Source organism: Vidua macroura, chromosome 2 (genome assembly GCF_024509145.1).
Source record: "Vidua macroura isolate BioBank_ID:100142 chromosome 2, ASM2450914v1, whole genome shotgun sequence".
In the NCBI taxonomy this organism is placed as follows: Eukaryota; Metazoa; Chordata; class Aves; order Passeriformes; family Viduidae; genus Vidua; species Vidua macroura.
In genome coordinates this window covers 102,132,694-102,157,951 of record NC_071572.1, presented here as the reverse complement: position 1 = coordinate 102,157,951, position 25,258 = coordinate 102,132,694, and the positions used below count along the sequence as shown (strand labels likewise).

Genomic DNA, 25,258 nt, shown 5'->3' with positions numbered 1-25,258 from the left:
GGACATTAATGGGATTTTTTCCCCAAACTGAAACATTTTGAAGTGAGAGAAATTTGACAAATCATGGGCATCAACTGAAATCAGAACTGTTCTGTGTATACCTTCTGTATGAAAAAAACTTATGTTTTGCAATATGCAAAAGACCAGTCATAGAATCTTTAAAAATACCTCTGAATGTCATCACATCTTTTTTTTTCTCGTAAAAGCAAGCTAACAAAATTTCATTTTTAAACTATACATAGCACATGTAGAAGATTAAACTGCAGGATATTATTAACTCCAGATTCTAAATCGGTACTGTACTTGTTAAATCTGTTTAATTTGTCAGAAAAATACAACCAGATGAACAGTACTAAGCAATTATCCTCACCTCATTAGTAAGTTTGCTGTCTGTCTGCAGTGCAGGTAACAAGAACCAAGTCTTTTTCTGATTTACACAGTGAAAATTCGTTGCAGCCACTGTAGTTTGCACAGATATGCTTCAAAAGCATGAGCTGTGCAATGGGATGCGTGTGGCCATATGCTTTCATCTAAGAAGTGTTTCCTTAAAGTCAGTAGATTTTCTCCATGGTTTTTCAGTTCCAACTTTCCATGTGAATTTGCATGACTGTGTTTGAAGTTACCAAAGGGAATGCAAGTTTGCTAAGTCCTCTCCTAGGGAAGGTATACAAGCAGGGGAGTGGATAAAATCAGTCATGTTTATTTCAGATAAGAGGCTGAGATACAAAGTATGCCAAGGCTTAAGTGAAAGAGTTTTTGTTTGAAAGCTTATCAGTTCAATTTTGGAAACTATGGAAAAGAGTGTCATCTAATTTGCAAGTATGATCATGGAGTTCAGTTTCCAATAAGAATGATTCATAGCAGTGTACATATACATAAATTGCCATAAGAATTTAATATTCAAAACATATCTGTTTAATTTAATTTGATTTCTTCCCTCTCCTTTTTTTTACCTGAAGAATATTATGTGAAACTGTAAAGGATTTTGTTGCCAAAATAGGGAAGACTTACGAAAAACCAATGGAAAATGCAGAGGAAGCTGATGCCATGGCCATTAAAGTAAGACTATGACTACATTCAGGTTTAAAGTTGTTGGGTTCTTAAAGTTTATAGCTCATGGGTGTTTAATTTTCACTTTGCTTTAGAATGCCCAGCTTGGCTTTCATTTCAACCAGTGAGTTCAAAGCATAGAGTTAATTATTTCCAAACCATCTTTAAACTCTGAGATCTCTTTAAACTGTTTACACTTTCTTTCTTCATAAAGGATAAAGTTCATGGTAGCATACATAGAGATAAAAGGATTTCTTTTTGCATTAGTTATACTTCCAGGGATTAAGTTAGCTACAGGAAAACAATGGGATAATGAAGAGCATGCTGCAAGAATGAAGGGGAGAAAGACCACAATGTTAAAAATAGTGGTTTAAGCTGCAAAATACAGAGCTCATGTTGCAAAAACATTGGGAAAGAAAACAACAGAAGGATTTGGTATGAGATACAAAATTTACATGAGCTGAAAAGAAAAGAAGAAAACAAAATCCTTGGCAATCCCACAGTCAGAAAATGTACTTGCTAAGTGGCAATTTGTGGTTCACGTTTCTATCTGGTGCACATTTTAGAAAATTACTTTTTCTTTTTAACTCTTCCAAGGCCAGAGAGTGTTTTCTTTCTCCTAGGCACAGAAAATCCTTTCTTTTCCTGTGTACCTAGAGAGAACAGTTACTTAGTGTGGGGGAGAGGCATTTGACAGAGTCTGATTCTGGCTTGAGCCACTTGCTGTGTGACAACTCATTTGCTAAAATGTACGGCTGTATTAAAAAAAAAAAAACAAACAAAAACAAAACAAAAACCCCAAACCCAAAAAAACAAAGAAAACACATGTGTCTCAGTCTAACAGCTGATAGATACCTCTCAAAACGGTACTGAAAAACCATGTATGGACAAATCTCTGGTGGTTTTCTGTGCTGCAAGTCACTGGGAGAGGGGTAGAATGCAATCCATACAGTTATGGGGCAGGCTGAGTTTAGCATGGAATATTATTTGAATCTAAGTGTAGGGGATTTCTATTATAATTGCTCTAATCTGATTGAATGTCACAGGGTCTGCAAAACAGACCCACTCATAATCTGATATTCCGAAATGTTGAACCTCATTTTGGATTTTACACAAGGAATTACATAGACACTAAAGACACCTGCAGTTTCAAATGTAATCTGGTACTGTGTTTCCTGAAAATATTCACATGGACACTGTCGAATTTTTTTTAATGTGTGTGTGTCTTTTCCACTTTGTCTTAGTGCTCAGAGCTAAATGAAAAGCTGGACCTATTGCTCCAGGCTCTTCACACAGAAGCCCAGGCTGCTCCCATTCTCCCAGGCATTGCTCCCCCCATTGTGGAAGAAGAACCAGAGGAGTTCTCAAGTGAAGAATCCTTGTCTGAAAGTAAAGAGCAATTAGCAGAGTGTGTCTCAAAGTCTTCCCAGAAACTCTTCAAACCAAGGCAGCAGTTAATGCTCCGAGCAAACAGCTTGAAGAAGGCTGTGAGGCAGATCATTGAACAAGCAGAAAAAGGTGCACATCAGCAACATTTTGATCCAGACTGGTAGAATAGGATAGGAAAATGATGTTTATTTGTTTGTTTGTCTAGCTGGAATAATTTTCATTATAAAATTTGATTCCTATATTCTTACATAGATAAAATTATGTGCTTATTACAAGCTGCAAGGAAAAGAAATGCAGCTTGTTTGAATGTTGATGACTCTGCAGGTGTGACTACTTATCTATGTGTGTGTGTGCACATATAAGAAGCATTTCTTTTACTTATTAGCTTCCACAAAATGAAAATTTCTGACAGCAAATCTTTGTCAGCTGGTAAAGAATTGACTGACTTTTTCACTGAATTGACGATAGAACTCTTTTGTTGATATTTTAAAACTAAAAGCTACAAAAAAAGGTGCTTATTTCAATGTATGCAGTTTTTCTTTAGAATCTTTGAAATTTTGTCTTTTCTCTTAATAACAGTTGTGGATGAGCAGAATGCTCATAGTGAAGAACAAGTGAACCAATCTCCAGTAGAATACAGCAAAGAATTGGATGAATCTAAAGAAGAGGAAAAAGAGGAAGATACAAAGGAACTTGAGTCTCCATCAAGTGAGTAATTTAGGAATAAAATAGAAATATTCCATTTCCTTTTAGTTGTATTTGGAGCATAGTTGGTTCCATAATTAAAAATACTAGCATCCTGTTTGACTGGAAACTACTCACAAATTCTAATAGATTTGAATAAATAAAAGTTAAGTGAAAAATGTGGGAAATAATAGATGAACAGTCTTTTGGAACGTATTTACAAAGCTGAGAAGGCACTTGTTGGGGAGAGAAGTGCCTGAATTCAATCCAGTGTTTACACTCACCTTTCTACATGAACCTGAGGAAAGACTAGAGCCTCGGTGATGGTGGCAATAGCATATCTCAATTATAGACTGAGATTCTCAAGCTACATAGAAGTTCTAGAAAAGCTGCATCTTAGCAGTGGAAATTTCAGTCTTTTCCATATTATCAAAATGGACAGTGAAGCACTACTGGTGAGGCCACAAGATGATGTGTGAGTCATAGAGAAAGAATGGTAGCTGGTAGGTATCAAAGCTCATCTTCTAGATACTTGGTGAGCAACTTCTTGGGTTAAAATGAGAGAAGTATTTTGGGATTTGCATCTCCTTTTTTCACCCCAACCCACACTAAAATCCTCAAAAATTGTCCTCACATGGCTCTGCTCTGAAGCTGGTGCCTGTGTCTGTAGCTCCTACTTTGGAAATGAGACACTGGGCTGTTGACCCAGGACCTCACGTTTTCTCCAGAAACATGTCAGGCTTTCTCCAGTGATTGTCTCTTCACTGGTCACTTTTATTTTCTCTTGGTTATAGGAATCAATGCCTGTTGGTTGTCCCTTTTCAGTAGCAGCTCATAGAGGATGCTGGCCCTACAGATGACCCAATCCTACTACCATAACTGTATAATAAAGATATTCAGGTCTAGAACTTTATTGAACTCCTAGTTTCTTGATGGTATAATTTCTGCATCTAATGGGGAGCTGTGTTATTCTTATGTGTGTGGAATAGAGTGCATATTAATGCTGTCACTGGATGATAGATGTTTAGGGACAAAGCATGGAACATGAATTCAATTATCGCTGCTGAAACATCAGTTTTACTCATTAGGGCTCTGTTGTTTTTATCAGAGCATTCACAGCAAAAGTTTATCTTTATTGCAGTTATTCCCGTGAGTCTCATCTGTCAAATAAAGAACAGCTGCTCTGCTGATTTTCCCATTTAATACAACTGCCTTGTTTGCAAGTACAGAGAGAACAGACTGTGTGAACAGTGTTGTGAATTTTTCAGTAGTATTATGAAAAATGAATGTAAATTTTCTTCTGAGTATTATATTTTACCCTCCAAGGATCTTCCTGGTCATTTGATGAAGATAATGTTTTTCCATATGTTAATACCTTCATCTAAATATTTAATGACTCTTGTTAGATATCACTTGCTGTTTTTATTCCTTTTTTTTTTTTTTTGACATTATTACAGTGTTTTGTCATGCATTGATACAAATCAATGTGTTGTATTGCTACCATGCAATGTTGTAGCATTTTGTGATAACTTCTATGGCTGTTATGCAAGTGTTAAAGTCAGAAGGAGATGATTTTTGGTCCTTGGTCAATCCTTTCGTATAAAACAATCCAGAAAAGTTTACCCACTTTTCCTTGTCCTGTGTATAATAATTTCTGTTTGACTTCAGCAGGTCATTCAGAAAGGTGTGTCATCTTACTCATGGATACAAGAAAGTTAAGAATTTGCCATTCCACTTACAGTTCTATGTTAAATTATCATCACTTTAAAAAATCCCCGTCAGTGGGCAAATCCTGGCCTGAAGTGATGTGAACACAATGTCTAAACCCTTGTTCTAGTTAATCCTTTTGTCTCTAGATTTTCCCACTCAAGATTTTCTTTCCATTAGTATCTTCATACAGTACACCCATGTTACTCTCAGGCTAAGTTATGATTGACATGACCTGATTTGTCTGACTCCTGCCACTGAAAAGGATGCATTCTATGCTTCCCACCACATTCCTGGTGCTGTTTCCCTGCTATTGTCTTCGTGCTAGTCCTCCTAATTGCAGTTTTCAGTTTGGCTGTAAATAAAAATGTCAGAGTTTTCTCTGATTTTTTCAGCATCTGATGCAGGCATGGGCCCATTTTATCTGATTGAAGAAAATAGTATAGGTGTTGATGAGATAGCTTTTCTAACCTACAAGACATGGAACTACCTATATTAAAATTGTTATAAATTATAATATACTGTATAATATGTGTATATTTATAAGTAAACAGATGAAATCTAAGTTTAAATTTAATTATTTCTGTAATATGTTTATCAGAAGCTTACTGCAGTGTTAAATACTGTTGCATTTTAAGATGGATATAATACATTATATGAACATATTTGCATTTAAATATGTACCTATAATACTTCTGCTGGTAGCTTGAAGTATAAGTTGGGAACTCATCATGTGGAGTGCCATGCACACTTGCTCATTCTAATTCGTGTTTGTCACCTGATCTGTTTCTGAGTTTTCTTACTGTATTTAGAAGAAAAACTGTGGTGTGAGGGGGAAGGACTTTTGTCATGGAGTGGTAACAGATTAACTTAATGCTTCTGATGTATTTTCAGGGCTGTAAAAATTATGTATTGGTAACGTCATAATAGGTCTAATTAGTGTTCTTACTTCTGTTTTTTCTGCACAGCTAAAACTGCACCAAGATCTCCTGACAGACGTACAAGCCGAGGTATCCATTCCCAGACAGGTTCTTTCTCTGCTCCAGCTTTGGCAGCAAGCAAGGAAAACCTCCCAGTACTTAACACGAGGATTATCTGCCCAGGTAAGCTTGCTGTCAAATAATGACTTTTACTTCATGCCCTGAATTCGTTTGAACCGACATGCACATCTTTGTGTGATACTGTATAGGAGAAAATGCATAATAATGTAGAATATTTCTGATCATTTGGCACAACACCAGAAGTAGCAGAAGTGTCGCATTTGATTCTGGAGGGTGAAAAGTAATATTCAGGATCATAGAACTGCCCAGTGGTTTGGGTTGGAAGAGACCTCTAAAGATGATCTAGTACAGCCCTGTGTCCTGGGCACTGGCATCTTTCACTAGATCAGGTTGCTCAGAAAAGCATTCAGCCTGACCTTGGACGCTTGCATTGGTGGGGCTTTTACAGCTTCTCTGGGCAACCTCTTCCTATGTCCCATTACCCTCATCCCAAACATTTTCCTCCTTTGGTCAAATCTAAACCTACCCTATTTGAGTTTAAAACCACTGCCCTTCCTCCTGTCACTGCAGGCCCTGGTGAAAAGTCTCAATCTTTCTTATAAACCTGCTCTATATTTTGAAAAGGCACAATAAATTCTCCCTGGGGCCTTCTCCTCTCTAGGCTGAACAACCCTAGCTCTCTCAGCCTGTCTTCACAGGAGACGTGCTCCAGACCTCTGATCATCTTTAGGGCCCTCTGTGGACTTGTTCCACCAGGTCCATGTCCTTCTTATGTTGGGGAGCCCAGAGCTGGATGCAGCACTGCAGGTGGGGTGTCACCAGAGCAGAGCAGACGGGCAGAATCCCCTCCCTCGCCCTGCTGGCCATGCTGCTTTGGATGCAGCCCAGCACATGTTTGGCTTTCTGGGCAACAAGCTCACATTGCCAGGTCACATCCAATTTTTCATCCATGGGTACCCCCAAATTCTTCTATCATTTATCCTAATCAATGCATTAGGATGAAGAAGCTGAGGGACAAAGCTGTGTAAAGTTCAACCCTCTGAGTAAGAATTGTCTGTGGATATCTCTCTGGAAGTGGATAACTGAAACCACACAAAGCTGCTCTATAAAACGGGAAAAAAATCTGTTCTTACCTAAATTCAATTGACAGATGAAAAAATATCTGTTCTGCTCCAAATGGAATTAATACTGGAGAGCACTAGTAAAACTCTGTTTTAATTAACTTTATTAGTATAGCTAATAAAGCACAGTGGAACCAAGCTTATGTTTTTTCTTTAGGCAAATTTAAGTGAAAGCTGTTAGTACTTTGCTTTGTTTGCATGCATTACAGAGTATTTTGTAGACTGAAATTGATATTAGTCAAAGCAGGCATGTTGAGGCCCTAATCTTTTCACAAATTAAGTTAAACTATGGGTCTGCCTGTTGTAAAAATGGTAAGATTATTCCTTATGTATGCTTCCAAAGGATAGGACAAAAGAAAAATCATGGACAGTTAGGAGATGAAGATTAAACTGAATGAAAAGCTCTAGCAGTCTTTTTGGATGTTAGGTCACCCATTTGGTTACTATACCAGCCAGTGAGTGTTGGCCTGAAACCCTAAATTTCCTTTGTTTTTTTTTTTCTTTCTCCATGGTGGTACCTGAGAGCCACCACAATGCAGCATAGCTGCCTTTCTGCTTAAGAGAGCCAGAGACCTGAAAAGATAACCAGTTGTAGTAAAAATTGAGATAGAATTACAATCTTTCCCTGTACAGATTTAATGAATTTTGTTTCTCAGTATGTGGCTTATATTATATGTTTTTCTATTTATCAAATACAATTTTTTTTATTATTTTCTTTCTGTTTTGTTTTGTTGTTGTTTTCTTTTTTTTTCTTTTTTAATCAGGTTTAAGGGCTGGTCTAGCTGCTTCCATTGCAGGAAGTTCAATTATTAGCAAAATGTTGCTAGCAAACATCGATCCATTTGGTGCTACGCCGTTTATTGACCCGGATCCAGATTCCTTGTAAGAAATATTTTTTTTCTAAATGTACTACTTTGCTTTCCTTAAGGGCATCCTTCTTATATTTTTGTAGTCTCTCATTTTTTTGCATTATGAAGTTCTTGTTTGCCATCATTTGGCAGTAGTCCTCAAAGTCTGAAAACAGGCTAGATTGTACTGGGTTAGTTATGAGCAGTGCAAATTTTTTTGCAGCAGCTGAAAATAAGGGGAGACATTTGCTCACTTATCCCTTGTTCACCTGGAGAAGGAGGACAGTAATCTTTCAGAGCTGGATTTTCTAGCCCAAACCAGTTTACTTAGGAAGATTCAGAGGAAGGATCTCTTCAAGTATCTTAGTTTATATTCTGTTCTGTGATGAATCACAGTTTTGGTCAAAGATGTTTGTTTATCCACGTTCTGTACAAATGTACACCTGATTTTCTCTTTGCCTCTAACAGGGAGGGATATTCAGAAAAATGTGTCATGAACAACTACTTTGGAATTGGGTTAGATGCAAAAATTTCACTAGAATTTAATAATAAGCGAGAAGAGCACCCTGAAAAATGCAGGTAATATAATTGCTCTGTCAGTAACAGAGCCAAGATGTTTCCACTCTTTTCTTTTCTTACCCCTTTATATGAATTTCTTAATTTATTTTTTTTTACAAATACAAGACACAATAATGTGAAATACAAATATGTGAAACTTGTTTTGCCTGCTTTCAGAAGTCGGACGAAAAACATGATGTGGTATGGAGTTCTTGGGACAAAAGAGCTATTGCAGAGAACTTACAAGAACCTAGAACAAAAAGTTCAACTTGAGGTAAATTTTTTTTATGGAGAGAGCTGCTTGCACAATGTGTAGTGAAGAATTAGTGTTTATTTTTGAAACCTGTTATCGCTCTTGCATCAACCCAAGCTGACCTCAAAGGCACTGTGTAAAGAAGTGCTATGTAAAAGTTGGTCCTCCAAGTCATGTTTTTGACTAAAATGTCAGTACTTTAAGATCACAAAATACCCAGTATTATGTTTTTTGTAATTACTGTGTTGAAAAATGATAATAAATTGTGTAGGTAGGATATATTTCTTAACGTTCACTGTATCAAAAGACAGACCAGGTTTTAAGGGCAGCCACAGAAATAACCATAAAAAAAAGAGAAGAAAAGAGATAAGGAGTCTTAATCCTTCAGGTTCAATTTAAATTATCTGAAAGCTACACATACAGGAAGAGCATGTAAATAGTAAAAAATTACTGACAAAGAGAGGAGATTCTGAATGTGCATCACAAGAAGCCCAGCTACATCAGTAGAGACCTTCTCTAGTATTCACACAAAAAAAGCAAGATATTATCAAAGCAACAACAAATTGCATGTCTAAACATAGTTATTTTTTTGGCTTTTAAGTTCTAAAATAAAATCTGTCTTTGACATGGGAATTTAAAGGTAATATAAATGATTCCCAAATGCAGAAAAAGACTACAGGATGGTTACTGTTCTTTTCACCCAAAGAATATCTAAGGTGGATTTTGACAGAGAACATATATAATTTTTCTTTTTATTTCATGCTAACTATTTCATATAGAAGTTTATGATATTTATATGAGGATAACTTTTAAGTTGAAAGAATAATTTTAGGTTACTGGAGCTCTTTCTCACTCTGAGATTTAGGAGGATTTTTTTCTGGTAGCAGCAGATTGCTGTTAGCTAAGGATTGAGTAATTATCAAGGAATTATGCAGTAGTTAGCAACTATAATGCCAGTAGAGAATGTTATGTATACTGCAGGTAGAATTCTAATTTAAGGATCTTTTGAATTGGATTCAAATAAGATTCAATAATACTGCTGACCTTTCCATAATTTTTTTTTAAATATTCCTGTAAGTCAGCAAGTAAAAATTTCCCATTTACTGTTGCCTTGCATATTATTGGATATATTATGCCTGCATATTCAGGCACTAGAGGCAGACTTCTACTGTAATACAAATCTATTTTGCTGTGCAGCATCTATTTATATCACACCATATTTTGGATACTGACACATCTTGATTAAAATGTTACATTCTGTCTTGCTGCTAAGATTAAATCACAAAAGAGAGCACTAAGCACATTCTGGAAATAATTTGCATCTCTTTCTCCTCCTGATAAAGATTTGTCCTATAGATTTTGTCCTTATTTCTTTACATTTTCTTTTTTATTTGTATAATTTTAAGATCCTTCTGTGGACTGTTAATGTGCAGTCATCTAGCAATCTTCATTAAAGGCAGCTTGACCTGCAACTTCATGGTCCATAATGGGTCCAGCATTTACAACCTTGTGTTTCTAACTTGTTTCAATTCCATGCCTGTGGCACTGCTGCAGGACTGCACTTTTGACTCCTAGTGGAATGATTTGAGATCATTGGGCTTCCCCCTGCAGGCAGCTGTACTGCTGTAAGTCAAGAGTGATTTCAGTGATGTCTGTAAACTTACTCTTGGCCAAAAGTAAGATTGATGCCATGCCATGATCATGTTGAGCAGGACATGGAGTTGCTTATTTGTTTTGGGAGATAAAGCAGTAAGAAGGAATGACTGGATGGTGGGAAATAAGAGCGACCTCTTACCTGCAAAATCAACAACTCCCATCTACAGCCAGGGTGACACCTGTGGGGTCAGTCCTAGATTTGTCTTTGCACTTTTGGGAGGAGAGTGAAGTTATTTTTACAGGAAGTCAACAATACATGCAAACACTGACAGCTAACCACATGTTTGTGGCTGTGCCAGAAATATTCTTGTATATTCTTGACACCCACCCCCCCCCCCCCCACCCTTAGCTTAAATGGATTTGACTAAATAACAAGTCGCTATTGCAATTTTGGGAATGCTGGTATAGGATGGAAGACTAGTTCCTGAATGTATAAATGAATCTTTTTGTAATGTCCTTGGCAATCTTACTGTGTGGACGCAGGAAGATTGGCTATCTTACTGCAAAAGATTTTTAATCCTTGATGGACAGACCATGGTCAAAGTGCATGAGAAATTTCATAAAAAGGGATGTGAAAATGTTTATTTCAAGACTCATGAAGCATCACTGCTGTAGATAATGCAGCGTGTAGATCTACATATTTTTCACCTCTGCAAAAGTCAGTGCTAAGATTGGAAAGAAGGGGTTTGTTTTAGAGGTGCTTCATTGCATGAAGGAAGTAGTCTTGTACCAGACCTCTTAATGACTCTCTCCTAGCTTCCTGTGCTAAAAATTACTCTTTTACTGATTATCTTTATTGTATTATTTATGTACTGAAGGAGCTTTTATCCCTTACAGTGTGATGGACAGTACATCCCCCTTCCAAGCCTGCAGGGCATAGCTGTGCTAAACATTCCCAGCTATGCTGGTGGGACTAATTTCTGGGGCGGAACCAAAGAAGATGACGTAAGTAGCATTAAAAAGACTTAACCTTCTGGGCAAAACCAGCAATAAATATGATGAACTGCTCTTCTCACTTGATTTTAATAGTAGTAGCATATAGTTTGGATAACAACTCTTATTTGAGGAGGATGTTTCAGTACAAACTGTATTGTCTTGCTGAATGTATTTTTGTTGAAAATATATTCCATGAATTTTTACTGTCCATTGTCTTCTGTCATGTCCATTTCAGCAAATGTTCATAATAAAGCATAATGCTTTTGTTTTTTAATGGCTCTATGGGTATTTTTAGAAATTAATTTTATAAACAGAGGCACAAGTAATTTCTCTCTATATTGTTTTACAGATGCCTGTAAATAAGGTTTCTCAAAGCATAGATTCTGTTTGCTATAGTTTAACAACAAACAAGGTAGACAGGATAATCAGTCAAAGTTTATAGCTTAATTTTCCTCCTGTTCTTCAAACACCTTTGCTGTGAGGGATGGTGATTCAGAAAGTGAAGACTGATGCATATAGTGACTGATAATTTAGTGGGGGTAGTAAACTGGTTTTTGAATTTTATTTTCAATGAAACTTTAAAATACTTTAAGGTACCTTTTTCCCCTTCTTTCTTTCAACTCCTAAGAAACATTTCACCACATGGTTCCCTACATGCCTTACAGCATGTTACTGCCCCTACCCACTTCACTCACAGTGCACCAACTGTAATTACTAGCAGATTATCCTAATCTGCATGTCCTGACTTAGTGTGTGATGTCTGAATCACCTAAAACTGTACTTGCAAACTGGCTTGTGATTTTGATGTAGACAATCCAGGACTGTTTTGCCAAAAGGTTTTATGTTTCTTGTGAGTTTTTATCCTTTCATTTTTTAATGCATACATATAAACATACCTATATATAACATATGTAACATAATATCATGTATTATAATATCTATTATATAAAATTGCACATTTATATTTTATATTACATATATAATTGCATATGTATATGTATGCTTTATATATGTTCATATATATACACATATGTAAAAGTAAAAAAAAAGAAATTTAGACATGTTTTAGTGTTCTTTTCTTATTCTTGGTATATGTAGAAGATTGAAATTCTGTTTATATTTGGCAATGGATATCTAAAGCTTTTATATATAGTCCATGTTCATAGTCAGAACTTGAAAGCTTTAACATCTCGTCAGCACTTGTTCAGAAGGTTTTTTTCTCCCTGTACTGCTTCAGTGAGAGAGAAGATCTGTCCCAGCTTTCATACTGTTATACAGCAAATGTGTGTGTCCTGGAGCATTTTTACTGATATTATTAGTCTTCTAGTGAGCAGATGTGCCAGCAGAGTGACATGTTTGTTCTGGACAAAGTCAGGAGCATAGTTCACTGCTTTAGTGCAGTCTTGAATGACTCTTCATCAAGAGGTGGTGGTGGTGGTGGTCTGAAGTGCTGCTTTGGTTGTCTGGACAAATGAAAGATGTTACCTTGACAGCTCTGACTTGCTGAAACATTAGCAGTGAGCCAAGCAGGGCATCTGCACCCTAACTGGCATGAGCATGGCTTGTTAAGGCATGTTATTTTGGTGTCCAGAAGACAGGCTGGAAACATGACCGGCAAGAGGAAAGGAGTCAATTTGAATGTTGGTCCATAGGGATTGTTTTGCCTTTAAAAGAAAAGAAAGGAGAAAAAAGAGATTGTTTTTCAGTACAGATATTACCGGTGGAGAGACACAGCAGAAGACTTAGTTGAGTGTTTCCTGTCTTTTTGCTGAAATGGTGGCACAAAATAAAAGAAATTTTACAACTACTTTTTCTTAGCACAAGTAGAACTAGAACAAGCCAGAACTAGCCCTATAAATGTCGGTTACTGGATCAAGAACTCTGCACACTTTTTCTCGTGGAACAGCAGAATCATGATCTTGGTTCTTTTCAAGATGTTCATATATTCCTGTGAAAAATGGAAAAAATTCCATTAAACTGGAAAAAAAAATCAGATGGAGAAACTGTGATTTTCTCCAGTCTGGTCTCAGGTGTTACTGATGCGGTTTACTCTGCCTAAGGTGCCAACTGAGGGCATACTGCCAAGTATGCTCAGAGAGGTGATCTCCCTACCCATTAAACTCTTACTGGAGTGATTTCTCCTGCTGATTTTTCTCCCTCATTGCTCCCTATTGCCTATCAAGATGAAATGGCCAAGCTCCAAGTGATCTTAGCATGGTATCACCCGCCAGACCCAGCAGAGATCTGTCCTGAGGCTGAATTCCCTGGCAGCACACCAGGTGGTGAGACTTCCTGAGCTTTGTGTGAGCCTGTGGAAATTCAGCACCTCGGCTGCACAGAAGGACATTTGTTCCCTGCAAAAGTGGTTTCCTTGTTAACAGTGGATAATTCTAGACAGCACAAACAAGATTGTCTTCAATATTAAGGCTCTGTTAAACAAAGCAGAGCATGGACTCGGATGTTGGTTTCCAGAGAATTCAGAATATAAACAGATAAGCATTTCTGAGAAGAAAAGGAAAGCATTTACCTTCAAGAACCTCTTAGATATTAAGTACATTACCCAAGCAGAGATTTCAATTGGCCTTTCATCTTGTCTTGAAAAACATTTTTAATCTGCATTCTGAAACATGCCATCCTTCCTATATAAGGATATGCCTTGTCATCCAGATATTTCAAATGGTATCAGTATTTCTGTTTTAAACGATATTTGCCTGTTGTCTGTGGTATCTTACTCCTATGAGTTTGGAAAAACAGTACAGTTATTCTACAGTAAAGAATTTAGAGCATTTATATGTTGAAAACAAATCTGTAAATGAATCTGCGTTTCATTGCAATCTAAGCACTAGATTTGCAATCAAAATGGAATACTTTCTTTTCCTCACAGATATTTGGAGCTCCATCATTTGATGACAAAATCTTAGAAGTTGTTGCTGTATTTGGCAGCATGCAGATGGCAGTGTCCAGAGTCATCAAACTGCAGCACCACAGGATAGCTCAGGTTTGTTGCTTACTTGCAAGCATGCAGGATGGTTGGCAGCAGCTGGGGATTCTGGCAAGTAGCGGGACTCTCGATGACCACCACCCTATACATTAATAAAGCACTGACATTGTTTTGCTTTTAGTGGGTAACAAATTGTCTTCAATGATGAATGAAGTATAGGAGAGCTTAATTCCTGAGACAGTTCTGGAGAGAAGCCACAGCTCCTCGTAATCAACAGATTACAGGTGGCCTGTCAGTCTCACCAGTATTTATTGCCCTGTAAAATAACATGTTTGTTCTTTTCCAGTGTCGGTCAGTAAAGATCACCATACTTGGTGATGAAGGGGTTCCAGTGCAAGTCGATGGAGAGGCATGGATCCAGCCCCCAGGAGTTATTAAGATCATCCATAAAAACAGAGCTCAGATGCTAACACGAGACAGAGTATGTTGCAGAAAGAGCTACCATTGCTAACATTTGTTTCTGTAATAATTTGTTTCAGTTATAATATGAACAAAACAGTACTTATAAAAATGTTTTATTACTATTTATATAATTCATACAGTTACTTACAGTGATATCATTTCTATAATGAGCCAGATAGAGAATTAGTATTTTGTATAAGTGGCAAAGTTTTGTTAGATTTTATTTGTTTTATTAGTGCTAATCCTATATTCTTATTAATATATAGTAAGAATGGTCAACATTTAATCTATTCCTCCCTCCCTCCCCGTCTGCTGCTTCTTTCTTTTTCTCTAGGTGTACTATACCAGTCACACACTGGAAATTTTAGCACAGTTGCATAAATAGCAAAGTTCTATACTGTCCATTTTCCAGAACAGCTTTCTGCAGATTTCTCTCTCTGTCCTACCAATCCTCCCTCTCCCCCATGAGCCAGTCTCAGACAGAAGAGACACAAGTACAACCTAGTCAAAAGCCACTGGAGAGTTCATGCTTGTCTAGGACTATGGTGTGAAAGGTACAACTGCCCCTCAGTTCTCCATCCACTAGCTGGATCCTGAATTTAGGGTGGAGTTCAGGTGGAATTTGAACTGTATTTTAGTAAATTTTGGTTTTTCTCCACCATTTTTAATGTTTGAATTCTGTATCAGTTTTGAATTTCAATCTTGCTATCCACACAAAGTGTGCTTGTGTTAGAGAATCACAAAATTCTGGAATCATTTAGGTTGGAAAATACCTCTTGAGGTCATTGAGTCCAACCGTTATTACAGTCTTTGTGTTCTTATTGGTTTGGAAGACACATTTTGAAGATTATGGGGAGGAGACAGAGAACAAGCTTTCAGAAGTTACTTACTCTCTATACTAAATTTAAAAACTTTAGGTGTAAAATTATTATTTAATCAGGTAGTATTATTTATATAAAATTAAATCAAGCATATGTTTATTTGTTAATTTTAACTAAAATAATATATAATTTCAATTTATGTAAAATGCAAAATTAAAGTTTTTAATGAGAATGAATACTCTCAAGTGCTATCAATTGAATATATAATTCATTTTGATTAGGCCTTTGAAAACACCCTGAAGTCTTGGGAGGACAAACAGAAGTATGATTCCTGCAAACCTGTCATTCGATCTCCCTTGTATCCTCAGCAAGCTGTTGAGTTGGCTACAGAAGAAGAAGTTGCACAGATCCAGTTGTGCTCACAAGCTGCAGAAGAACTTATTACCAGGTACAGTAAAATTAATAAATTGGATTGGCAACCTAGACACTAAGATGGAATTATTAATAAAAATTCATACAGAGACTTAGAAGTGTACATTTTCCCTGTTTTTTTATTAAAGTTTTGTTGCCACCATATCAGTTGTTTTTTTCTAATTTAAAAATGTTATTTTATTTTTAAGGCTTAACTTCTTTTTGTGTGCTTTCCCTATGTATTTTTTTAAACTTTATTTATGTAGTTTTGTGTTTTTGTTTTTTTTTTTCTTGTAAAAACCAGCTTTCTGAAGTAGCAACTGAAATGGAAAACTGGAAAGCTTCTTTGCAAAAATTGAAGCTTCTCTTTTTATGACAAAACAAAAACATAATTCGGAATTATTGGAAAAAAAAACTTTAGAAATCAACTCTAGAAGGTTGGACATCAGCAGGATGGACACTGCAGTCATTCATACAGGCTGAGATAAAAAAAACCTTTTTTTTTTAATCAGAACATTTTATAAAGCTGCTATTCATTTTATCATAACAATGAATTATCTTTAGCATCAAAATCCCCAGTAATATAAGAAAGGAAGGGCTACATACTCTCTTTATACTGCAGTCATAGACAAATAATTTAGTTTATCAATTACCCACAGTGAAGTTTAACCAAGACATCTTAAAAACTTCACCATCCTAGAGATGGTCTGGAGGTTGTAGTTACAGCTGGACCTTCCATAATCTTAAATGACTGCAGCCAATTTTCATGTCACATCTGAAGGATATGCCTTGTGAAATAAGTGTAAGGGTTTTTAAGATAATTTCAAGTAAGTTATTGCAATGTGCTAGAGTTTTCCTCTGTAGTTTACTTGAATTAATAGGACCAACATTTTTTGGTCCATTTTTTAATAGCATTAGTGTTCTAAGACAAATAAATATATCTCAGTATTTTGTAGCATCATAAATGATCTGTGTGACGGATACAATTTCTATGAGGTGCTATATTGCTTGAAGCAATCCTCGCCTTTCAATTTTTTTTATAAAGGACTATAATTTTCTAAGTCTTTTGTGAAACATGTTCTTGTGTATTTTCTCATCTGATGAAGTTATGTACACAAAAATTATTCTTTAAAGAAATTAAGAAACATTATTCTCCTTTTTAAATATTTTTTGTAGGATCTGTGAAGCAGCAAAAGTACATGGCCTCTTGGAGCAGGAGCTTGCTCATGCTGTTAATGCATGTTCACATGCATTAAATAAAGCCAACCCAAGGTTTCCTGAGGTAAAGAAGAACAGAGATTTATATAAATAAGCTATAACATCTGGATGCACAAGCTTGTGGCATGGGGACTGTCCCCTGTCCTCATCTGAAAACAAGTTGGATGAGAAGGCAGAAGATGCAGTTTCTGCATTCTCCAGTGTCCTCCCTACCTGGTACTGTGCAGGCATATCCTCAGAGCGGGTGGAGGCATGACAGCGGCTGAACCAGATCTGTTAGGTCATACAACCTAACAGATCAGCCATAAAGGTCATATTCTGTGGATGCTTTCACAGAAATTTTCATGCTTAATTGCTATCCAAGTGCTAGAGACAGAGAAGGCAAAGGGGCTGAGGGGAAATGAGTTTCCTGGTTTCTCTCTTCACTCTAGATAATCTGGGTGTTTTCTGGGATTGGACCCAGAACTGATTAATTAGTTAGAGGCTGTCCATATCTAACCGACACAGGGTAAATACGTTAGCTGACCTTTGCTTCTTGAAGTATGGTTAGTAGCTTGCTTCTGCTGAGGATAAGGTGAAAAATTGAAGTCAATAGTCGTTGTTAAATGAAATTCACAACTTTTCTGCTGGCCTTTGTGATACGTGGATTGATATGGTGGCTGATCACCTGATGATCTTCAGGATTGTATTAATGTCATAATAAATGATGTTGAGGAAAAGACAGCAAATAGATACTACATTTTTGCTTTCTATTCTCAATGCTGAACACGTTGTCAGTTTAGAGCTAAACTGATGTATTTCTCCTAGGAGAAGGCACTTAAGATCTGTGCTGTAAGGTGAAAGTACTTATTCTCAATCTGACTTGCATCACTTCAAAGAATGTTTATGCTTCTTATTCCCCAGAGCCTTACCAGAAACACTGCCATGGAGATAGCTGTCAATGTGAAGGCCTTACACAATGAAACAGAATCTCTGCTAGTAGGGAGAGTTCCTTTGGTAAGGCCACATGGTTTTATTCCTTCATTCAGATCATCCGTGATTTGTTCTTTGCTGATTTTTGTAAACTGGTGCCAAAGTGAGGACACACTGCAAGAAGCTCTGCAAGGTTGATAAGAGAAGATTATACTGCATTTGTGGTTGGATCAGAAAGAGTTTTGAAATCTTCTCTTATGCTGGCATCTATCTTGTGTCACCTCAGATAGCTAAGCCATTGCTTGGACTCTTCTTGTTAAGTCAGTGGAGAGAAATAAGTATGCTTGGGAGGCTGATTCACACTCAGCTGTCTTGGAGGCCTATGTCAGAAAAAGATGATTTATCTTCTGGAGATACAGCTTTTAAGAGTACTTCTGGAGAACTATTATATGATCATATTCAGAGTTTAAGGGGAGGCTGGGGTGAGAGATGTTTAGACTCATTCAGTCAACTTCAACAGACCTAATCTGGGCAAGTAAATATCAGTCTTGTTCTAATATCTGTCAGGAGTTATTTTATAATCTTTAACTGGTAAGTATTCAGTAAACCCCTAATGGTACTTGAAGACTTTGCATCTTCTTTGGCAAGTGTTTGTGCCTAAAATGATTAAGATTTCTCAATAATTGTATCTGGATGTATCATTAGAAAATTTCTCTATTGACATTGTGAAGAGAAGAAAGATGTCAGGTTTTCTATGCTGGTCCAGTTTTACAATAAGAAGATACTCAGTAGGAGCAGTTACATTTTCAGTAGATTCAAAAGCAGGTTCATTACTAGCTTTTTTATAAAAGTGTTGTAATTAAAAATGGATATTCATAGGAATATTTTCATTTAGTTGAGTTAGGATATAATACTTACTGCAGGTTTCCATACCATACAAACAAGTGATAAAACTGTTTGAGTAACCAAAAGTAAATATAGTCTAAAGGCTAATAATTGTTTAAGTTATAGAAATAGTCAAAGATCAGGTTCACGTCTTTTATTTTACATGGTTTTTTTTATAGGAAAGTTATTTCATTACATGTTTTTGTCCAAGAAAAGGGAAGAAACACCTACGGGGTTTTTTTTGAAATTGCTATTGCTAATCTCATATATTTCAGATTTAGCAGGGAATTAAAATAGAGATTTTTTTTAAATTAAATTGTTTTACAAAAGAAGAAAACATTTAAGTTGGTGATACCATATTAGGACTGGTGAAATTTATCAAGACAGTTTGGAAATAATGTTATTATGGAAACCTTTCCATTGAAACATTTTCTGCAGCAGGTTGTGATCTCATGGTCTTGTTGAACTGGGCCCTTGTTCAGGCTCCAAAGCTTAATTAGATTAATTTTTCAGTTTCTGAATTTTTACATGTTGTACTTCTCATTTTGGTTGTGCAAATGTCTTCATGATGCTACACCAGGCCCTTTTTTTAGCTGTTTGGAAGGTACCAAGACAATATTCCACAGGTGTCCATTGTGCTCATTTGACATCGTGCTCGCTTAAGCAAATATTTCACAGTCACAGTAACAAGGCACCCTGGTTAACTTTGTTGCCATGTATTTTATAAATGCTGAAGTTGCCTGTATGTTGGTCCCTTATTCTATTAAAATAGAGAGAGATGAAGTGTAAGATGTTGCTTGATGCATCAGCACTCCCATCATAAACTGTTCTTCTAAGGATCTTTCTCCTCTGACAACAACAGACATTCTTTCATATCTTCCTTGAATTTTTTGGCATCTTCACTTCTCCCACATCCCTCTTTCCTTTGGTCAAAGCTCTTGAGAGCAGTAAACTCATGCTTTGGTGCTTATACTATTTGGTTTAACCCCAGCCAGCAACTAAACTAAGACACTTGGTAAGCTGCTTCTTTGGTCACCATTTACTGTCTATTGAGTTTTGCTCTTACAGCTCCTGAGGAAGAGAAAAAAACCTGTAAATAAACATAAAACAAGTCTGTAGCTCCTTCCACCTCCTGCAAGAACTATGATTAACAAATTCATACAACAATAGGAGCATTAAATCACAACAAATGGTAAAATAAAGTTTTTAGTGAAATGATAATAACATACGATCACAGAATTATTTGAGGTGGATGTGACCTTAAAGATTTTCCAGTTCCAACTCCCCTGCCATGAGCAGGGACATCTCCTATGAGACCAGGCTGCTCAAGATAGGACAATGAACCTGATTTGTGGAATCTCTCAGATGCTTATGGCTGGAATACAGTTTGGAAAAAATTAAAAATACTGTATTTTGTCTACATATTTTCCAATGGCACTGTGTCCATTTTTTAATTTTAAAAAGCATTTCCAGTCTGGAGCTGAGCACAGTTTTCAAATGCATTAAGGAAAAAGCATGACAGACTGTTTCATTTCAACAGAATAAAATTATCTAAGCTCACTGAAATAAAATATTTTCATATAAAAAATTTAAATAGAGAAGGAAATAAAAAATCCTTTATTTTTATTTCTTCATTCATAGTGTGAATTTTTATCTTGGAAATAAGATTTTCCAAGATATTGTAGGAGGAGAATTTGCCTTGAATTGCTGATTCTTTCTATGCCAGAATTATTATTTTGGATTTATTTCAAGAACGCCATCAGATGAGCATTTTTTGTCCCCAGGCAAAATGTTTTCCTCTGAGAATCAAGCAATTAGATAAGTACTTGTTGAGAAAGACAGTATTCTTTGCTTCATTCTTTTATAGAAAATAGATTACTTGAGTAATTTCTCAGAAATGAAAACACAACAAAAGTTGTAACTTCTTCAACAAAAAGTGCCTTTTTCCCTGTGCTCCAAATTATCTGTTCAAATAGCAAAAAAAAAAAAAAAAGGAAAAAAAAGTTAAGTCAAAAGAAAGATCAAAATCTGCTTATGGACACCGAATTCTCTGAGCTTTAGCAGAGAAAATAACATGATAGCAAATGGAGCTTATATTTCCAGTATCACTATACTAGACATTAAGATCTTACAAAAGATGGTCTCTCCTTTGAAAGATGGGAATGCAGACTACTGAAGCAAAGGAAAGATATTTTTGTTAGGTAGGATAAATTAATGGGGTTTGTAATTTATCACTGAATTCCAACAATGTCAAAATATTTTTCCAGCACTAGAGATCCAAGATTTTCTTATAACTCCATTACAAAAATGCATTCACTAGGATGTAACAGAATTAGATCTTTTCAGAAGGATATTCTGCACTGCTCAAGGACTACTTTTACTTTAAAGAAAGAAATAGATGTTCAGATTGCTTTATTAATGATTCCAAGCAACTTAGTCTAGGATTCAACTCTTTACCTCAAAATGGTGTTTCGGCAATCCCAGATGAGCTCAAAACAGCTTTTCAAGGGATCAGGTGCCTGCCTTACCTCTTCTGCATGGGTTCACTCACACAACAGCTGCAGAGCAGTTTTCAAACTGGAGTTTTAAAGGAAACAGGCATCTCTGTGGGGTTCTCAAAGTCTTAATAGAGCCAAATTCACATGTATCATCAAGTCCCAATGTTTTTACACAGCCACCACTTTCTTTTTCCCTTTAGCCTTTACTGATGTCCTCATCTTTTTGTCTCCCGCTAGGGAGTTCTTTCCACCCTCAGCCAGCAGCAGTGCCTATTGCTCCCTGTCTCGCCTATTTAGAACAGCTAGTGCAGGTATCATATCACCACTGGAAGACCTTTGGGAATGGAAATCTTCAGCAAGATCTATTTCCTCATACTTGAACATGAGAGAGTGATCAACCATCTGAACACATTTGCAAAAAATAACGGAGGCTTATTACCATCTACTCAATTTTTGTGCGTCACTTTTCATACAAAGATTTTTCTGCTGCTTACTCTTCTCATCAGGTTTTCTCTTCCTCCTGTTGGTAGTGTCCATTTTTAGTGTGTTCTCGTAATGGTGTTATCAGATAACTCTTGCTCTGTAAAGACTCAGGAGTGCAGTGAAGGATGACAAGGATTGACAACTATGCCCAGCTGGTTGGGACCAAAAGTCTCAGCTGTCTCAATCATCCCTTTGTGATTGGGACCATACTAAATGTAGTATGAAGGTGGTCTCACACATCTCTCAAGGAACTTTGGAAGATTATTTGTCTTCACCATTAGTTGGCACTCACCATGAAGTTGTCATCTGTCTGCGTGTGGTAACAAGATATCTAGACTTGAATGTTAAATCTCATGAAACTAAAAGTCTTATTTTAAAACTAAAACTATTTTTTCTGGCCTGTTTATAAACAGCAGTTAGAAGCTCCCCATGAAGAACTGTTGTCTGATGCTTTGCACAGTGTGGAAATAGAGTTGAGAAAACTTGCTGAGATTCCTTGGCTTTATTATGTTTTTCAACCAAATGATGATGAGGTAAGTTTGAGTAACACGTTCTGATTTTAACTGAACTTAATTTTTTTTTTTGATAGGGAAAAGTAAATTACAGTTTTTCATGATCACTTGAGGCACTTTCAGTAGTGATGCTGGATCATTTCTGTCTGCTGTGAACAACCTTCTAAGCAACACTAAGCTTAGTGCTTTTTTTGGTGCTTTATTTTCTTTTGTGAATGTAAAGGTTTTGATTGATAAATAAATAAAAGATATATTTTAAATTTATATTTAATAATTCAAATGTGTATGGAGTTATATCCTAACATTATTCTTTACAGAAGTAAATTTGGGTCTTACTTTTTGAGATTAACTATGAATTACCATCATAAGTATATAATTTAACTGTTGTTTTCTCTTAATTAAAGGTAACCAATCTTCTTTTCTCATGCAGGATCCCCCTCTGGATTATGCTAAAAGAAACAATAGAAGTACAGTGTTTCGTATAGTGCCAAAGTTTAAAAAAGAAAAAATTCAGAAGCATAAGACCAGCCCTCAGCCTGGTATGTGTTTTGAAATTGCAAGAAAAGTCGTAGCATTTGCAGTAAATGTGATTTTATGGGATTTTTTTGGTAACATGAGTGAGAGGTGACATGACTTACCTAAGACTAAAAGTGGAAAGCACCTGAGCTAACTGGCATCTTCATTAGGATATTTCTTTCAGGGCATATAGAAAGTATTTAATAGGACCCCCATACTCCCAAGTGAACCAAAGAACTACTGTGAAAAGACTACAAAAGTTTTATCATGTGTTTTATCAGGATCTGTGTCTTCGCTGGTGGTTACATTTGATTTATTCATAGCCATACAAGCCATGGGTAAACACATTGTTTCCCTGTGACACTCCAATTCAGGTTTTTCAGGTTAGCTTTAGGTGTGAAATAACTTTTATCACACTGGTTTAATTAACCAGTTATTCTTAAATTTTGGGTGGGTTATAGTAAGTAAGTAAGACAGATCAAAGTACGTAAGTAAGTAATACAGATCAAACAAAAAAATCATGATAGTCAATACTGATTTTTTAATTAGAAGTTGAACAAACTCCACCCTCCTCTCTTCCCATTTTTATTTGTGAGCTTACTTCCTTAAGATTATGTCCAGGACGTAATCAGTGATTAGACGGTCCTGAAACTGTTTCTATATCTTTATTCTTTAAATGAACAGTTGATCACAAAATCTTGCAGCTGTTGATCAGATTTAAGTTTCAGATCAGACATCAGATTTCTCTCTTCATTATAAAGTGAAGCGATCAGCACTGAGTGAAGTTGCAAAATTATAGCAATAAGTAGCATAACTATTTTTTTAATATATGTGGTCTTAATGGGACTAATGTGGGCAACTAACCTTAGAGAACAATGTTTTACAGAGAGCTTCTTAGTGGCCTGTGTAACACAGTAGCTTAAGGAGTACTTTTTGTCTTAATTAAGAATACTAGAATCTGTTAATTAAAACTGGACTTGCTTGCTGCCATTGCTATATTTGAGGTATGGTTGCTGTTTTAATTTTACACGTTAATTAGTTTTTGAAGGCTTCTCCTCTCCCTGGATGACTACTAATAAATTAATAGCATAAAGCAGAACAACATTAGACTTTGCATCACTGATCCTAGAGCTGGTTTAATGTGAATTTGTTGGGATGTGAGGTTTTAAAGGCTTTACTAAAGAGACTGGAGTAAAGCTGAAAGCATGGCTGCAAAGCAAAGAACCCCAACTTTGTTTAGATACTTTCTTGTGTTAACTGCTAACCTGTAACCTGCATGTAAAAAGGAAATTGTCAGTTTTTGTGGAAAAAACACCTCTAACCTTTCCCTTTGCTAGCACGGCAATTCTACTCTGTTTTCCACTCTCTTTGGCCTAACCTTTGCTTGTGATGCATTTGAGCATGTAGAAATTAAGGGGGTTTTGCTCTTAACTTTGGTAGTTCAAAAATGGGGCACAGATGAAGTTGCTGCTTGGCTGGATCTGCTCAGTTTGGGAGAGTACAAAGAAATCTTCATCAGCCATGACATCCGAGGCTCTGAGCTTTTACATCTGGAAAGGCGAGATCTTAAGGTATTTCCTTTGTGCTACTTTTCTGCTATTGACCATTTTCTTTGACAAAACAACAACCAACTTTTCTTCTTTCCCTGCACTTGTCATTGCTTGTAGCTTGGCTTACACTGTGCAAATATGCAATAAACTAATAAGCGCTGTCCTTGGGCCTGACTTTCTGAAGTACTGACTTGAACTCACAACCAAGAATATCTGTGTTATCTAAAATTTTTTTTTTTCCCTCACTTTATGTAGAATGATATGATGCAGTAAATGCAGTTTATGTCAGAAGGCATAGGAGAAGCACATTTGATATCTTTCTGCCATCTGTGTAATATAATGTTTTCTTCAAGAGTTCACTGTTTCCATTAAACGTGATCAGTACGGATCAGTTGATGGTGGTTATAATTATTTTGAATCTATCTCCTGCAGGGGCTGATCTGCTCCACATGATTTATTGTGTATGTATTGGATATAGTGGATGTGAGAGAGATAAGTAGCTAAATAAATTTCAATATTTGGCTTACATGGTGTTGGTGTTTTTGTGTCAAAATAGGTTTTCTCATTGGTGATCGACCTCTGATTTAGGCTGTATAGATTTTTTTAAAAAGAGTATTTTATTTCAACTCCAAAATTGTAAAACCTTTTTCCTCTGAGGTCAGATAGATAAATTTTGCAGGGAGGAATGTTATCCAGCAGTTTGAGGCTGTTATTTGAGCTTGCTGGTCCTTTTTAGGAATGACTTAAGTGCATCCATTATATGTAATAGTGGCTATATCTTTGGGGATTCATTAAATGACTTTTTCCAGGAACTCGGTAGTAATGAGTTCTTGGTAATGGGTTTTG

The 25,258-nt window shown here is 36.3% G+C and overlaps 1 protein-coding gene across 2 annotated transcripts in view; it reads left to right on the top strand.

Annotated features, from left to right (window-relative positions):
• The window catches only part of DGKH (diacylglycerol kinase eta), a 148,724-nt gene that overhangs the window by 117,222 nt on the left and 6,244 nt on the right, over window positions 1–25,258 (top strand). The window contains exons 15-30 of one of the 2 annotated variants that reach the window (XM_053969869.1): window positions 960–1,059; window positions 2,295–2,568; window positions 3,019–3,147; window positions 5,799–5,933; window positions 7,717–7,834; window positions 8,269–8,379; window positions 8,536–8,632; window positions 11,105–11,212; window positions 14,088–14,201; window positions 14,491–14,625; window positions 15,709–15,875; window positions 17,015–17,120; window positions 17,960–18,052; window positions 22,248–22,367; window positions 22,777–22,885; window positions 24,303–24,433. In XM_053969869.1, the coding sequence (XP_053825844.1) occupies window positions 960–1,059; window positions 2,295–2,568; window positions 3,019–3,147; window positions 5,799–5,933; window positions 7,717–7,834; window positions 8,269–8,379; window positions 8,536–8,632; window positions 11,105–11,212; window positions 14,088–14,201; window positions 14,491–14,625; window positions 15,709–15,875; window positions 17,015–17,120; window positions 17,960–18,052; window positions 22,248–22,367; window positions 22,777–22,885; window positions 24,303–24,433 (2,047 nt within the window). The remainder of the gene's footprint in view (window positions 1–959; window positions 1,060–2,294; window positions 2,569–3,018; window positions 3,148–5,798; window positions 5,934–7,716; window positions 7,835–8,268; window positions 8,380–8,535; window positions 8,633–11,104; window positions 11,213–14,087; window positions 14,202–14,490; window positions 14,626–15,708; window positions 15,876–17,014; window positions 17,121–17,959; window positions 18,053–22,247; window positions 22,368–22,776; window positions 22,886–24,302; window positions 24,434–25,258) is intronic. The other variant, XM_053969870.1, reaches the window with a different exon arrangement.